The sequence below is a fragment of the Furipterus horrens genome, unplaced genomic scaffold (assembly GCF_987537825.1).
Source record: "Furipterus horrens unplaced genomic scaffold, mFurHor1.1.pri manual_scaffold_4, whole genome shotgun sequence".
Taxonomy (NCBI): domain Eukaryota; kingdom Metazoa; phylum Chordata; class Mammalia; order Chiroptera; family Furipteridae; genus Furipterus; species Furipterus horrens.
In genome coordinates this window covers 120,164,547-120,180,442 of record NW_028327174.1, presented here as the reverse complement: position 1 = coordinate 120,180,442, position 15,896 = coordinate 120,164,547, and the positions used below count along the sequence as shown (strand labels likewise).

General features: G+C 40.0%; 1 protein-coding gene across 5 annotated transcripts in view; it reads left to right on the top strand.

The window, feature by feature from the left end:
• SPIN1 (spindlin 1) overlaps positions 1-15,896 on the top strand; it is an 82,199-nt gene that overhangs the window by 26,947 nt on the left and 39,356 nt on the right. For 3 of the 5 annotated variants that reach the window (XM_090273990.1, XM_090273989.1, XM_090273988.1), the window contains 3 exons: positions 5,436-5,531; positions 9,907-9,987; positions 10,763-10,969. The exons of 1 other annotated variant lie outside the window; for it this stretch is intronic. In XM_090273990.1, the coding sequence (XP_090130116.1) occupies positions 10,918-10,969 (52 nt within the window). In that variant the 5' untranslated portion in view covers positions 5,436-5,531; positions 9,907-9,987; positions 10,763-10,917. The remainder of the gene's footprint in view (positions 1-5,435; positions 5,532-9,906; positions 9,988-10,762; positions 10,970-15,896) is intronic. One more of the 5 variants, XM_090273991.1, reaches the window with a different exon arrangement.

Genomic DNA, 15,896 nt, shown 5'->3' with positions numbered 1-15,896 from the left:
TCTCTCTCAGGGAAGTTTTCTGTCATTAGTTTTTCAAAAGTTTTCTATCCCTTGCTCCTCTTCTCCTCCTTCTGGTATTCCTGTAATCTGGATATTATTAACAATTCATGTCCTGCAGCTCTCTTAAAACCTCTTCATTCATTTTCACTCTATTTTCGTTTTGTTGCACTCTGGGAGTTTTTTTCTACATTGTCCTCCAGCTCCCTGATCCAATTTTCTGCTGCTTCTTGCTTGCTTTTAATTCCTTCTACTGTGTTCTTCAATTCAGAAATTGTATTCTTCATTTCCTTCTGGCTCTTATTGATAACTTCTATATCCTTTTTCATGCTGTTGAAACCCTCAGTAAGTTCCTTGTAGTTTCCCTGCAGTTCTTTGTAGTTTTCTTTGAGCTTGCTGAGCTCATTGATTTTCCCTATAATCCATGTTTTGAATTCCATGTCTGACAGTTTGCTTTCCTCTATTTTATTTAGCACTCTTTCTGGGGAGTTCTCTTTTCCTTTTGATGGGAAGTTGTTTCTCTGTCTCCCCATTTTTGTGACTCTTTTTGTTTGTTGCTGCTGCTTGGATTGATCTGAACTTCCTGGATCTGCCCCTGGTGCCGTCAGATCATATCGTGTACCACTTCTGGGCCTAGGCAGCCTGTTGCAGACTACCAGAGATCTACTGCCTTTGTGTTCTTTAGTTGTTAATCTGTTCAATCTGTGATCAGCTGTCAGGTTTAAGTACTGAGGGTGGGGCAGATTATTTCCTGCGGGTGGGGCTTTCGCTTCCCCTCAGGCTGATGCTACTTGGAGGGGAATGGTCTGCCTGCAGTACGGGGAATGGGTCAGTGCTGGGACCCAGTCAGCCGCTTCCTCAGTTCTGTCCTCAAAGCTACCGCCCCAAATTCTCCCCAAGTGTCTCTTGTCCTCTCTGCCCTCCCTCTGCTTGATCCCAGGGTAAGTGAGTTCGAAAATATTTTCGTATGTGATCCGTTTAAGAGCGAGCTCTTTGTCTCCAGCTGTTTCTTTCAGGCCAGCAAAAAACCCTGCGGCTCTTCGCTTTTCACAGCTAGATGCTATTTTACTTTCTGTTCTGTTGCTGTAGGTTGGGAAGCCCAGCTGGGGGTTTAGACCCTTCCCTTGTCAGGGGGAGCCCCCAGCTGCTGAGCTGTTCTCAGTCCCTTCAGCTTCCACCCATGGGAGCCCAGCCAGCCAGCCCTTTTGCATTTCTGCATCATGTTATGATGAAGTTGCCTTCTCTGTCTCTCCGTGTTTATAAGACTTCTCTCCAGCTAGGGTTCAGTTGGTTATTCCAGATGAATTCTCCACAATTAAGTTGTAATTCCAGATTGGTCCTGGAATGAGGTTAGTGTAGCTTCCGCTTACTCCTGCACCATCTTGGATCTCCTAGTGCAACTTTTTGAGTGCCCCACTTCAGCTTACACTTACGATGTTTGACAATTGGTGCTCCTATGTACTTTTCCATTAGTGATCTGGGTGATGATGTCTATTTGAGACTTAGTATTTTTGCTTTAACAATTTTAGAAATTTATTTTCTTTTTATAAATAGCACTATTTGGTGATAGCAGTTGACAGCAAGTATTTTGACATGTAATCTTTATTTTGTGTTTATTTTATATCTGAAATATTGAAATACCATATCTTAACCTTTTTGGAGACATAATGCAATGACATTGATTTTTGCAGTGCCCTCTTTCTTTATGGGATCAATCTGTATGTTTATTTTTTAAATAGGAAATTTATCTCGGCAATGCTTCTTGCAGTGTGTGACCACACAGGAGCTATTTTAACTTCTGTGCCGTGGTTTTTAAATTTCCAAAATGGAACAGGTATAGTGTATGCCTCCTGGTGGTTGTGAAGAGCCTGGGAATTGATGCAGGTACCACAGTGAGTGACACACGGTGTGTGCTTGGGGACACCCTTTTTTCTGTGAAATAGTTGGTGAGAATCTTTTGACCCCCTTAGAAATCATTGCAGAAATAGAATTTTGAGGTTCAAAACTAAATTTGTGAATGTTGGGAAAATTTATCAGGGCCAAAAGACCAAAGAGACTCACAACTTTAGCACTACCTTAAGAGTTTATTAAGTGAACTTACGTACAAGGCGATCTTGGGTGGAGGCAAGAAAACATGGATCTCCTCCCTGCTGCATGGCAGGTGCTAAAGGGTTATATATAGGCCATGGCAGGATGGATGGGGGTACAGGTGTGTGAGTTGCCCTAGAGAAAGGGAAAGCACCATACATGCTTGCCTGTTGCAGGAACCAGGACCCCTGAGGCACAGGGCAGGAGTTGATGATGAGACAGTCTGTAAGAGAATTTACAAAAAGCAGATTCTTCTCTGGCCCAGGTAAAGCTTTGAGGGTCCAGCAGCAGTCCTGTCATGAAACAGTTGGTATTTTTTAAATGATTAGCAAAATGGCAAGCGGATAGTTCACTATATTTAATAAAGTTGAATTTAGCAAAGAGAAATTAAGGTTTTTCTCCCTACTCTGTATTACGAAAAATTTCAGTTGAAATAAAGTTAAAAGAAAAAAGTTAGTATGCTCTTCACCTAGATTCAGAAATGAATATTTTTCCATTTTCACTTTAATCTTTATGTATGTATTGTTTTTTTCCTGTGAATCACTAGAAGTACCCTGCAGACATTGACAGTCTACCTCTAGAAATTTCGACATGCATTTTCAAAAAACAAGTATATTCTCATGCATAACCACAATGTAATTATTATGCTTTTAAAGGTTAATGATAATTACTTAATTTCATATACTATTTAGCCCCTATTTATTTTTTAAAAGATTTTATTTATTTTTAGAGAGGGGAAGGGAGGGAGAAATAGGGGGAGAGAAACATCTTTGTGTGAGAGCTACATTGAGCAAGCTGCCTCTCGCACACCGCCAACTGGGGACCCAGCCCACAACCCAGGCATGTGCCCTGACTGGGAATTGAACCGATGACTTTTTGGTTCACAGAGCAGTGCTTAATCCACTGAGCTACACCAGCCAGGGCAGTAAGCTAACTTCTTGATACAGAACCAGTGTAACTTATTAAGTTAGGCTACACTGCCATTTGTGTAGATTAAACTGTTCCTCAGTCTTTGAAGTAGTCTTGTAAAGAAGAAAATAGAAGGAGTGGAGTCATTGGATGTTTTTAAAGTTGGAAAATACTATATGTATCCCCTTTATAACACAGTACTTCTGTAACACGGTTTTGCTCTAACATGATAATGCCTGTAGAAGATATCCAGAATTGCTGGTAGAAGAAGAAACTGATAAAGCAATTTTGGTGGAAATGACATCTGGAATGTGCCAAGATAACTTAGGGGTCGATAGCACTGATGAAAATGAAGAAGTTAAACAGTTTACTCTGAAAAGCATAAAGAAAGGCTTAGACTTAGCCAAATAGAGTCATATTTCTTAAGTGAAGATCCTTGCACTGAAAGGAGCACAGAGTTTTAAGAGAGAACTTCAAAAGTGCTTAGCACTGTACAATGAAATTTATAAAGATCCCTGAGCAGAAAGCAAGCAATGTAAAATAACAGATATTTTGCAAAAAGTAGAGCATAGAAATCAAGATAATGCAGAGGAAAGTTCAGAGGATGAGGATACCTTGTCAGAAAGAAGACGCCTTCAGTTATTAATAGAGCTTAGAAGTGATGACAAAGAAAGCATTACTTAATTTATATTAATATGTAATACTTTTGATGAGAATTATATAATAAAGATATTTCTCTTAATTATAAAAATAGAATAGTATTTAAAAAATTTTTTGGACCCTAACACCCCTTTTTGTATTAGTTCTTTGTTTCATATAACATGGATTTGCATAACATGACATTTGTTAGCAACCTAACAGCCGTGTTATATGGGGGTTACCTGTTTATCATTTAGTATGCCAGTGGGAATTCTAGTGCTAAGAGAGAAATTGATACAGAACACAGAGATGTGACAGATAAGTGAAAGGGTTGAATTTAAACATCGTTTGTTACTGTAGCAGCAGAGGATAGCTGTCAGTGGTGAATTTGGTGGTGGTAAGGTATTTTGTTGTTATTTGCATCTTGTTATGAAGCTTATCTGCTGAAATTGGAGTAGTGTTCTTGAAAGCTCACTTGAGACATGAGATTAAATTATTTGCAATATTTCATCCGTGCTTGCCAGCTTAAGCTGTGGGCACAGTAGGTAGGGAGTTGGGGTAGGCTTTTGCCACAAAAGTTCCAGGAATAAGTGAGAGAAAATGGAGAAGAGCAAGGGAGTCACTATAATGGTTGATAATCCATGGAATCTAAGCTGAATTAGGACAACGAAAAAGTGGTCATGATGGAGGTAATGGTTGTATCAAAGGATTGTTGGAGTGAGGTTATTGGTGTTAGTGGAATTATCAGATGGATCTGAGTGTGAGATTCTTAAAACAGAGAATCCAGAGTTATTGCAGTTTTTGGTGATGAAAAGTCAAGGTTGTGACCCTGGAGAGTGGTGACTAGAAGGGAGTCTATAGTCTGAAGCGAGGATGTTGAAGAATCGAGGGAGCAGGTTGTTCAAAGGATTATATGTTGCCAAGAACATGATGATAGTGGTGGAAAAGGAGGTACAGCAGCTAACGAATTTCTCAAAGTGTGTGCGGACAAGAGAATTAATAGGAAAAGGGGGCATCAACAAGAGGGGGTTGCCCTTTCTGGTGCTGTGACACATGCCTTTATGTGGGGTCTTGGGGTAGTGTAGACAGTGGGGAGTACACACAACATCATTTCAGAGAGCAGCTGGGCCGCAGGGACACTAGATAGACTTTGTTAAAGACAAGGTGCCTTCCAGAATGCAGTTGGAGAGATTTGGGCAGACAGGAAGGGGAGGATGATGGGGTCTCAGTAGATAAGGATAGATCAATGTGGGGAAAGTTTAATGAGGGAAGCTGAGATGTATTTTGCTCATCAAGGTAGAAGGATGTGAGGTTTGCGTGGCTTTTGGATGGGCTCTTAGGGGAAAGTGGGTGACCAGCCAGGTGTCCTGACAGTATTGCCCATGGCTTAGTTTCCTTAGGTCTTTGGGGCTGTGAAGCAGGCTGATGCACCTGCTAGAGCACTTGGGACCTTGCACAGAGAAGAGTCAACCTCCAGAAAAGGTGCTGCTCTTCTGTCTTTCTCAGTATTACTTAATGTCACTTGAGACACTTTGTCAAAAAAATTATTTACTTAAAAAAATTTTTTCTTGTTATTCCATTACAGGTGTTTCTGTTTTTCTCCCTTTGCCCTCCTCTGCCCAACCTACCACCTGCACCCACCATCATGTCCATGGGTCATTCATACATGTTCCTTGACAAGTCCCTTCCCCTTCTTTCCACCTTTATACCCCTTTTCTTCCCCTCTGGTCGCTGTCAGTCTGTTCCATGTTTCCATGCTTCTGGTTCTATTTTGCTCATTAGTTTTATTTTTTGTTCATTAGGTTCTTCTTACAGGTGAGAGAATACGGCATTTGTCTTTTACCAGCTGGCTTATTTCATTAGGATAATCTCCAGTTCCCTCCATGCTGTCATGAAAGGTAGGAGTGCCTTTCTACTGTGTAATATTCCGTTGTATAAATATACCACAGTTTTTTGATCCACTTACTTACTGATGCGCACTTAGGCTGTTTCTGCACTTGGCTATTATAAATTGCGCTGCTATGAGTGTAGGGGTAAGTTATTTTGAATTGGTGATTCGGGATTCTTAGGGCATATTCCAGTAGTGGAATTGCTGGGTCAAAAGGCAATTCCATTTTTAGTTTTTTTGACGAAATTCCATACTGTTTTCCACAGCAGCCACACCAGTCTGCATTCCCACCAACAGTGCGCCAGGGTTCCCTTTTCTCCGCATCCTTGCCAGCACTTGTTGTTTGTTGATTTATTAGCAATAGCCATTCTGACTTGTGTGAAGTGATATCTCATGTGGTTTTAATTCGTATCTCACCCTGATGGCTAGTGATGTTGAGCATCCTAACATATGCCTATGGGCCATCTGTATATTCTCCTTGGAAAATGTCTGTTTAGGTCCTTTGCCCATTTTTAATTGGATTGTTTTGCCCTGGCTGGTTTGGCTCAGTGGATTGAGCGTCGGCCTGCGAGCTAAGTGTCGCTGGTTCGATCTTCCAGTCAGGGCACATCAGAGAAGGAAAACTCTGACTCCAAAAAACCTCCGCTGCCTTGCGGCATACCTCTTCAGGGGAAAGGCTAAGGGAGTAAACCCCGACAGAAAATCCGGAGCCGGAGTCCCTAAGGCGGTTTGACGTGTAGTCAACACTGGCAACTCCTGCGGCGCACCTGAAGCCAAGCTGTATTGACTCCGTCTTTCCCTTGGATCCTTCAGCTGCGAAGAGAGGGGGGGTCTGCTGCATGGGCAACAGCAGACCCTCCATATCACCCTGCCCAGGCTCTGTAGCTTCAGCTTCACTGGAGAGGACACTCCAGCGTCATCGCAAGATGTCGATTCAACACGGGAGGAGACAGATACCGTGTCACTCCCGAGTCGGACTGCACAACCATTCTCGGCGGTGCAGATAGACTCTTAAGAAGCTACACCATCGTCTCTCGAGACGGACGGCTGCCGACGACGACGATTAAAATACCAATGACATATTTCACAGATCTAAAACAAATACTTCAAAAATGTATATGGAACCAAAAAAGACCCGGAATACCCTCAACAATTTTGAAAGACGTGCAAAGTAGGATGGACCACAATACCTGATATCAGACTATACTACTACAAGGCCACAGTAATCAAAACCATGTGGTACAGACGTACATACAGACACATAGATCAATGGAACAGAATAGAGAGTCCAGAATCAAACCTGTGTCTCTGTTGTCAATTAAAATTTGACAGAGGGGGCAGGAGCATAAAATGGAGTAAAAGTAGCCTCTTCAATAAATGGTTATCGGGAAACTGGGAAGGTAATGCAAAAAAAAAAAAAAAATGAAACTAGACCACCAACTTACACCATACACCGAAATAAACTCAGAATGGATGAGACTTAATTATGTCATGAGACCATAAAAGTCCTAGAGATACATAGGCTATAAAATTTCAGATATCCTACACAGCAATATTTTTGCTGATATATCCTCTAGGGCAAGGGAAAGAAAGGGTAAAAATGGCACTGAAACACTTCTTATGTGTTTGTGTAATGTCTGATTTACATAGCCTCTAAACAGTAGGTACTCAGTGAATATTTATTGAATGGATTAATTATACAACCCATTTACTTTTAAATCTAGCTTCCTTGAAAAGAAAAGTTTTATATGGATAAGAATTTTTACCACATCAAAATTACAACTATAGAATAACCCATCATTCAGAACCATCAGAAATTGAGCTGAATGGAAGTTATAAAAATACGGAATAAAGAAGAAACCACATTGAAACTATTAGGAGGAGCAGAGATGTGGAATGGGCTGGTTCCATGCCCAACTGTGATGTATAAAATTCGGGAGGGATATTTCAGAAGGAAGGGGTCCCAGCCTCACAACTTAGGGTTCCAGTGCCAGGAAGATAAGTCTCCATAACTTTTGGCTGTAAAAACCAGTGGGGATTAAGGCTGTGGAAGACAGAAACTTTTGGAGTCTCAGGCAGTTCCTCATAAAGAGCCCACACACAGACTTACTTGGACTCAGTCCCTCTGAGCTCCAGTATGGGGGCAGCAGATTGAAAGGCAACAGAGAAATACAGGGAGGAACTCAATTCTACAGCATGAAGGCAGGAGCTGAGGGGCAGCTTTCTCCCAGGCGGAAGTGCTGGCAGAGGCCATTGTTTCTCCCAGGTGGAAGTGCTGGCAGAGGCCATTGTTCCTTTGATGAGTCCTCATAGAGCCACAGAGCTGTCAGGTGGGTGCCATATCTGAGACTCCGTCAACCTGGCTCACACTGTTTGCCCCTCCAGTGGTTTCCTGAGGACCTGTCCCACCCAAATTTCAGGTCCACCCAAGCAGTTTCTAGTGGCTTTTCTATATTAGTGGCTTGTCTTGGCCCATGCTTCAGATTTTCCTATATTCTCTCAAACAAGCAGCATTTGGCTTTCTGGCTTCAGTGAACTCAATATCTCTTGCTAAGTAGCTCCAGGCCCAGGACTAGCAGCAGCCAGTCTTGGTTCACAGCTTCGCCTCATCTGAGCATTATCAAGCCCAGCACAAGTAGCAGCCATCTGCAGATCCCTCTGTAGCTTATGCTGTGTGACCCCAGACAGAACATAGTCACTGGCTGACATTGGATGTGCCAGCAGTAGTCAAGGCTCAACTACAATAAGAGGATGTACACAGCCCTATTGGTGGGCACACCTTGGGTACTAGGGGAGCTGTATCATTGGGCACTACAGGATACCTGCTACATTAGGCCACTCTACCAGGCCTGGGAGACATAGCGACTCCACCTAATACGTAGAAACAAACAAAGGGAGATTGTCAAAATGAGGCGAGGAACATGGTCCAAATGAAAGAACAGAACAAAATTCTAGAAAAAGAACTAAACAAAATGGAGACAAGCAATCTACTAGATGCAGATTTCAAAACACTGGTTATAAGGATGCTCAATGAACTTAGTGAGAATATCAACGTCATGAAAAAGATCCAGTCAGAAATGGGATACACTAATTGAAATAAAGAACAGTTTACGGTTGAGTGGATGGAGCTCAGAACCAGATCAGCCATTTGGAATATAAGAAGTGAAAAACAACCAATCAAGTCAGCAAGAAGAAAAAAGAATCCAGAACAATAAGGATAGTGTAAGGAGGTCTGGGACAACTTCAAGTGTATCAACATTCGCATAATGAGGGTGCCAGAAAGAGGGGATAGAGCAAGAAACTGGAAACCTATTTGAAAAGACAATGAGAGAAAACGTCCCTGACTTGGTGAAGGAAATAGACATACAAGTCCAGGAAGTGCAGAGTGCCAAACAAGATGAACTCAAAGAGGCCCACACCTAGCCACATCATAATTAAAATGCCAAAGGTTAAATACAAAGACTCTTAAAAGCAGCAGTAGAAAAGCAGTTAGTTACTTACGAGGGAGCTCCCATGAGACTGTCAGATGATTTCTCAAAAGAAACTCCAGGCCAGAAGGGATTGGCAAGAAATGTTCAAAGTGATGAACAGCTAGCGCCTACAGCCAAGTTTACTCTACCCAACAAAGCTTTATTTAGAATGGAAGGACAGATAAAAGAGTTCTAGACAAGAAAAAGCTAAAGGAGTTCATCACTACCTAACCAGTATTATATGAAATGTTAAAGGGACTTCTTTAAGAAGAAGATTAAAAAATATGGAAAATAAATGACAATAATTACATGTCTGTCAACAATTGAATCCATAAGACAAAATAAAGAAAAAAAAGCAGAACAGAAACAATCATAGATGCAAAAGACTTTTTTTCTTTTTAAGATTTATTTATTTTTAGAGAGAGGAGAAGGGAGGGAGAAAGAGAGGGAGACAAACATCAAAGTGTGGTTGCTTCTCACACGTCCCCAACTGGGGACCTGGCCCGCAACCCAGGCATGTGCCCTGATTGGGAATTGAACCGGCAACTCTTTGGTTCACAGGCCAGCGCTCAATCCACTGAGCCACACCAGCCAGGGCACCGAGGACATTTTGATGGTTGCCAGGTGGGAGGGTGGTCAGGAGGACTGGTGAAAAAAGTGAAGGGGTTAAGAGGTACAAATTGGTAATTAAGAGAATAGTCATGGGGATGTACAGCATAGGGAATTGAGTAGCCAAAGAACATATATACATAACCCATGGACATGGATAATATGTGTTGATTGCCTGAGGGAATTGCAGGGGGGTTGGGGGGAGCGGGGAATTGGGACAACTGTAATAGTATAAACAATAAAATATAATTTTGTAAAAACAAGAATTTTTACCAGTTGATTTCTTTCTCCCTCATTAATTAACAGTGAACACATGGCCATAAATTATAGACGTGAAGACTAATACATGAGAGCTGAATGTAGTCATGTTGTTAAGTGAAATTCGCGGTACGTACATAGTCTCCGGTTTTACAATAATACACCTCCATGTTTTACTCTATGGACTGAAACTGAAACCTAATTTCGTTTAAATGATAAACTGATTATGTAAGATGACTTTAACTTTTGCATGAATTGGAAGTTTCTCTGAGGCTTTTTCAAAGTTACTGGATGTTTTCCTCTGATTCTGGAAGCTTAGGAGTAGAAAGGGAAATGTGAAGTCTCATTTGGCTATAATAATTTTCTCTTGCACAAGGCTGCTGTCCTGCTGACCTACTGAGCTTGGCTCTGTCTTGAATTTGATTCCTTTCTTGTCCCTTCTCCAGCTGTTGTTTCACCCCTTCCTACTCCCTGACCTCACATGTTACTCCCTCCATTCAGTGGGTGGATGGGCCTTTGTCTCCCATCTAGGAAATGGGCCCATGCCAGTCTCAATCTCTTATGACACTCCAGCATCACCCTTTTCCTACTTCTGGCCACAAAATGGGTCAAGTAACATTGGGTGAAGCCAGACGCTATAATTGTGTTCCAGTTAACCTCCGAGGAATTGCACTTTGGGGTCTTGCAAAGGGGACGTCCTCATTGAAGGGTCTAGCACTTCCTTTTTCCCCTGACTCAGTTGCGCTAGGCACCCTGGAAAGAGGAAATAAAATTAGTTGCTTCTGGGCAGGGTGCATTTTAGCTAATGTTATGCTTAAAATTTGGTGTCACATTTGATGGCTTAGTCAGATAATTTTGCTCTTGCGATGTTGTAGTAATGAACTATTATTTCACTATTTTACAGAGTGTTTATGATTTCATGTATTTTTGCTGAACTTGTAAAAGGCACTTGGATGATGGATTAACAAGAACATTGAAATTCTGTGCACAGTTCAAATTGGAGCATATTGGATTTTCACCCTAGTTCAGCAGCTCTGCTGCTCACTTAAATACAGATGAATGAAGACCCCATTTGGGAAGACACCTGGCCAGCGGTCCAGAGCTGATGCAGGTAGGCAGTGCTCTGTATACCTTGGTGTAATAAACTGAAAATAGTTGTAAAATTGAGGAATACTTTTACATATTCCCTAATGGTTCTTAAAGCATTGTGATTTCCAGTATTACATATACATACATGTGAAAAAACAAGTTTTTTGAGAGGTAGGGTCTTATTAATTTTTTCCTCTGTAGTTTCTCACCTTGTATCAAGTTATAGATGTCCAGTAAGTTTAGCAAATGAATTGCAAATACCTAGTTAATAGGATTATAGTAAATAAAGTACTTGTCATTTTGAAGGAAGAAGTGAAAGGTGAATAGATGAGTATTAGGTTTTTTAAGATTGAGGATATTTATAACAGTTTGAAGGAAAAATAAACTTGTAGTTTTTGTATATTTATTTGAAAGAGCTTTACTGAAATGTATGAAAATGAATATTTAATGGAAATTATTATTATATTTTGTGGCACAAAGCTAATACAACTAGAATAGAAGTTTAGACTTTGCATGATTTTTTACCCACCCTCAAAACAGATAATTGGCTGTGTGGCTGGGTAGCTCAGTTGGTTAGAGCATTATCCTGATTTGCGAAGGTTGCAGGTTTGGTCTCCCATCAGGGCGCATACAAGAAGCAGCCAATGAATGCATAGATAAGTGGAACAACAAATTGATGTCTCTCTCTCTCTCTCTCTCTCTCTCTCTCTCTCTCTCCCTCTCCCCCTCTCCCCCCCACCCCCCTTCCTCTCCCTCCCTCCCTCTTCCCCTAAAACCAATAAGTAAAAATCGTAATAAATAGATTTAGTGGTAGTGCAAACAATACTGTGATCTTATATTATCTTACTTTTCCTTATTTCTTAGGGCATATGATATAAAACTAAAGACGAAGCAGGTACTCTGTAAATCTTCTTGACCCTTTGTTAGACCATGAAGTCATACTGTTTTTCAGTGTTATCCTATTTTAGAAATAGTGCTGACTCCTTGATCAGTATTGATTATAAAATTGTCTTAATCATTCTTGTTGTTAACAAAACAAAGGGTCTGTTACTATTAAATCCCTACATCAGTAATTAATGTGCCCTTTATAAATAAAGAAAATTCACCAAGGGGGCTTTCTTTTTTTATAAGCAACAGGAAGCCCAGGTAGGCATTCCAGATCTGGTATGGTGGCTCAGCTGTGCCCATAGGCTGGTGCCATTTCAAAGGTTAAAGGTGAGGTTTTAGCAGTCTGACTCCTAGGGTGTCTTTTTCTAGGTGGGCCTTGGGGTAGCTGGGCTTCTTACATGGATGCTCCCAAAGGAAGTGTTCCAAGAGAAACTGGAACAGCTGTGTGGTCTCTTTTGGCTGAACCTCGGAAGTCTTACATGTTTAGTTCTACTGTGTTTTGCTTCTTGAGGAAGTCCAGGTACCTGCCCAGGTTTCAAGGGAGGGAGCATGTGCTATGCTGAATGAGGAGCATCAAAGAATTTAAAACTGACACCATGGTAAATAGTTTGGATAGTGTTTAACATAAAGTGTGAATGAACAATTAAAATTAGAAAATTGAATTTTTATATCCTTTTTAATATATCTAGTTCAACGTATTAGGCATTTGTATTTTAAAAATAACAGGTTTGTATACCTAATGACATTGGGCAGCAAGTTATGTGCCATAACATTTTTCTTATTTATTTTCCCCTAGAGTTAGCATCCATTTTTACTAATTTACCAAAAGCTGCAGTTTTCCTCCTTTTATGACATACTTTAATCAGATTGTTAGATACAGAGAATGGTCACAATAGGTATTCATATACCTAACTCCCAGATTTAACAACTATTTTTTGCTATATTCAAATATTTTTAAAACATTGATTTTCCTTTTATCAAATTAAATAAAAATGCACAGTTGAAAATGTCAAAAAGTGTCAAAGGCTTATACCAAAAAGTAAGCACTCTGTTCTGATTGTTACCTTCAGAATTTGTCAATATGAGCATACACATTTCTTTTGTTCTGACAGTTTTAGGTATTATGTATAGACATCTGTTGAGGATTTCTGCTTGTTCATGTAACAACTCCCTTTCCCATAAGCCTCCGAATAAAGAATTTGGCTAAAATTATATTTTTTGTTTCTACTACAATTACACACTAATGCAGTATGATTACTCTTTTCTTTGCACATTTTGTTTTTCCTGGCATTTAGCGATTGCTTTTTTTAAAATATACTTAAAAAAAAGATTTTATTTATTTATTTTTAGAGAGAGGGAAAGAGAAGGAGAAAGAGGGAAAGAAACATCAATGTGTTGTTGCCTCTTGTGTGCCCCCAACTGGGGACCTAGCCCACAACCCAGGCATGTGTCCTGATTGGGAATTGAACCGCTTGCTTAAATTTCTTTGCAACTTTTAAGTCTCTTAACCCTTTGAGTGCCAGCCATCATTGCTGTGAGTGATGCTGACAAATTTTCCCAAAAGTGCCAGTGTCAGTCCCAGAGACTTTTTTCGATGGCTATAAATGTAAATAACAATGGAATAATTAGTATTTTATGTTTTGTCCTCTTTTTTTGTACCTCAGGTTATATATTGATATAATTTTTTCTCATGTTGATCCAAATTTCAAATTATGCATGGCACTCAAAGGGTTAAACTCTCAACAGCTATATGATTCCTCTCTATAAGTTTTTGCATCTTAAATGTGATAGGTAAATCCATCTGTCTGTGATTTTCTTAGAGAGGTTTTTTAGTGCCTTCTTTTCTGTGTGGATTGCTTTCTCTATAACTTCCTTTTTACTTGCATATATTGGATTCTCCTTGTTTCCTAGATGCCAGGCCTTTCAAGTGTAGGCAGTGAATGAGTTGATTGTTAAAGCTGTAAGTGGAACATGTCGATTCATTCACATTCTTTACTTCTGTGCATGTTTGAAGTTATCTCTGTTAGTTTTTTAGAAATGCATACAGAAGATAAAGTTTTCATTGAGACCTTGCATGGACATTGTCTTCATTCTATTCATGCTCAGTCTTTGGTGGGGTAATAGATTCTAGGTTGGAAATGATTTTTGATCCAGACTTTTCCAGGCACTGCTTTATTCATTGTATTTGATACCCTAGTGTAGCTATTATGGGACATTAGATGCCATTTTTCTTTCTTGCTTGTTTTTTTTTAAAAAAATTGTTTTTTAAGATTTCATTTATTTATCTTCATAGAGAGGGTAAGGAAGAGAGAAAGAAGGGAAGAGAAACATCAGTTGGTTGCCTCACACACCTCCAACTAGGGGCCTGACCTGCAACCCAGGCATGTGCCCTAACAGGGAATTGAACCGGCAACCTCTTGGTTCGCAGGCTGGCATTCAAACAATTGAACCACACCAGCTAGGGCTCTTTCTTTTTTTAATGGGTGTGCTATCTTTTTTTTTTTTTCTTTTTCTTTCTTTTGTTTTTTAAAATTTTAAAAAGATTTTATTTGTTTTTAGAGACAGGGGAAGGGAAGGAGAAAGAAAGGAAGAGAAACATCAATTGTTTGCCTCTCACATGCACTCCAGTCAGGGACTCTGTCCACAACCCAGGCATGTGCCCTGACTGCAAATTGAACCAGCAACCTTTTGCTTTGCGGGACGACACTCAACCTACTGAGCCATCAAGTCTTATTTCTGAACTTTTTATGTTTATGCAGTGGTTTTTCCCTCCTCTCTAGAAACTTTTAGAATAGCTTTTTTATTTGTTCTGAAACTATGACAGCGTATTTTACTGTAGGTCTTTTTCATTTGTTTCAGGCTTTTCAGCCCGTGGATTCGTCCTTTAACTCTGTGGAGTTCTGTGTTACTCCTGATTGTCTTTCATTTCTTCTCATTTCTGAAATACATGCTACTTGGATGTTATTTAGATGTGATGCTACTTAGGTCGATTATTATTTTATTTATTTATTTTTTACCTTCAGTTATTTCTTTTTATCTTCCTATTCTTTCTGGGAGAGTTTACTGACTTTGTTTTCCAACCTTTAAAACATTTCAGTAAGCATTTTTAATTTTTAGGAGCTTTTTTCTTCTTTTTGTTTTCTTTATTCATTTGTTTCATAGATGCAAGTAGCTTAGGCTATAAATTGTGTTTTTAAAAAGACTTTCTTAAATTAGCTTTGTCCCTTAGGTGTGTATTTGCTTCTAGTCTCTGTTTCATCTGGAGGTTTTCCTTAAATCTCTTTCAATCCAAGATGATCCTCTAGCAAGGCCCAGAAAAGTTGATTGGAAGTTGTTTGTGTGAAAGTGGGCCTTGTTGCCTGATGTACTTCATGTATATTATTGGGGCTTCCACCTGTCAGTGTCTGTGGGTGTTTTCTATAGAGATGAGATTTCAGATTTCCTGCTTGTTTGATGAGAATATTCATCACATCTCAGATATCCTGATTTGTGCCTAAAAGTTATAAAGTCATACTCCTTTACCGTCTGTTGAAGTGGCAACCCCAGAGACTACTGTTGGTTATTCAAAACTGGGCTTACTAAATTGCTAAGCAATAGGGATATCACCTTGACAGCTTCCCAGGGATATTTCACCACAGGAAAAGGTATTCACAGCGGTGAAATGAGTGAATTGATAGTGTTGGAGGCAATGAGTGTGGTGTGGAGGAACACTGTTTATTATTCCTCATCCCAAATGAGTTTCTGGAGCAGACTTTGGTCTTTATCTTTGAAACATCTGGGTTTACACAAAGTTAACTTAAAAGCTGGTAATTTTGGCTCTGACTGCTGTGGCTCAGTTTGTTGGGCATTGCCCCACAAACTGAAAGATTGCAGGTTCAGTTCCCATTAGGGTCTGGATTGCGGGTTCAGTCTCTGGTTGGGGTGCATACAGAAGACAACTGGTCAATGTTTCTCACATTGACGTTTCTCTCCCTCTTTCTCCCCCACTCCCCCCAAAAAAGTAGTTTTGGAACCTGTTAACTGCATAAGCTTCTATTAGAACAGTTTGTGTAGTTTTTCTT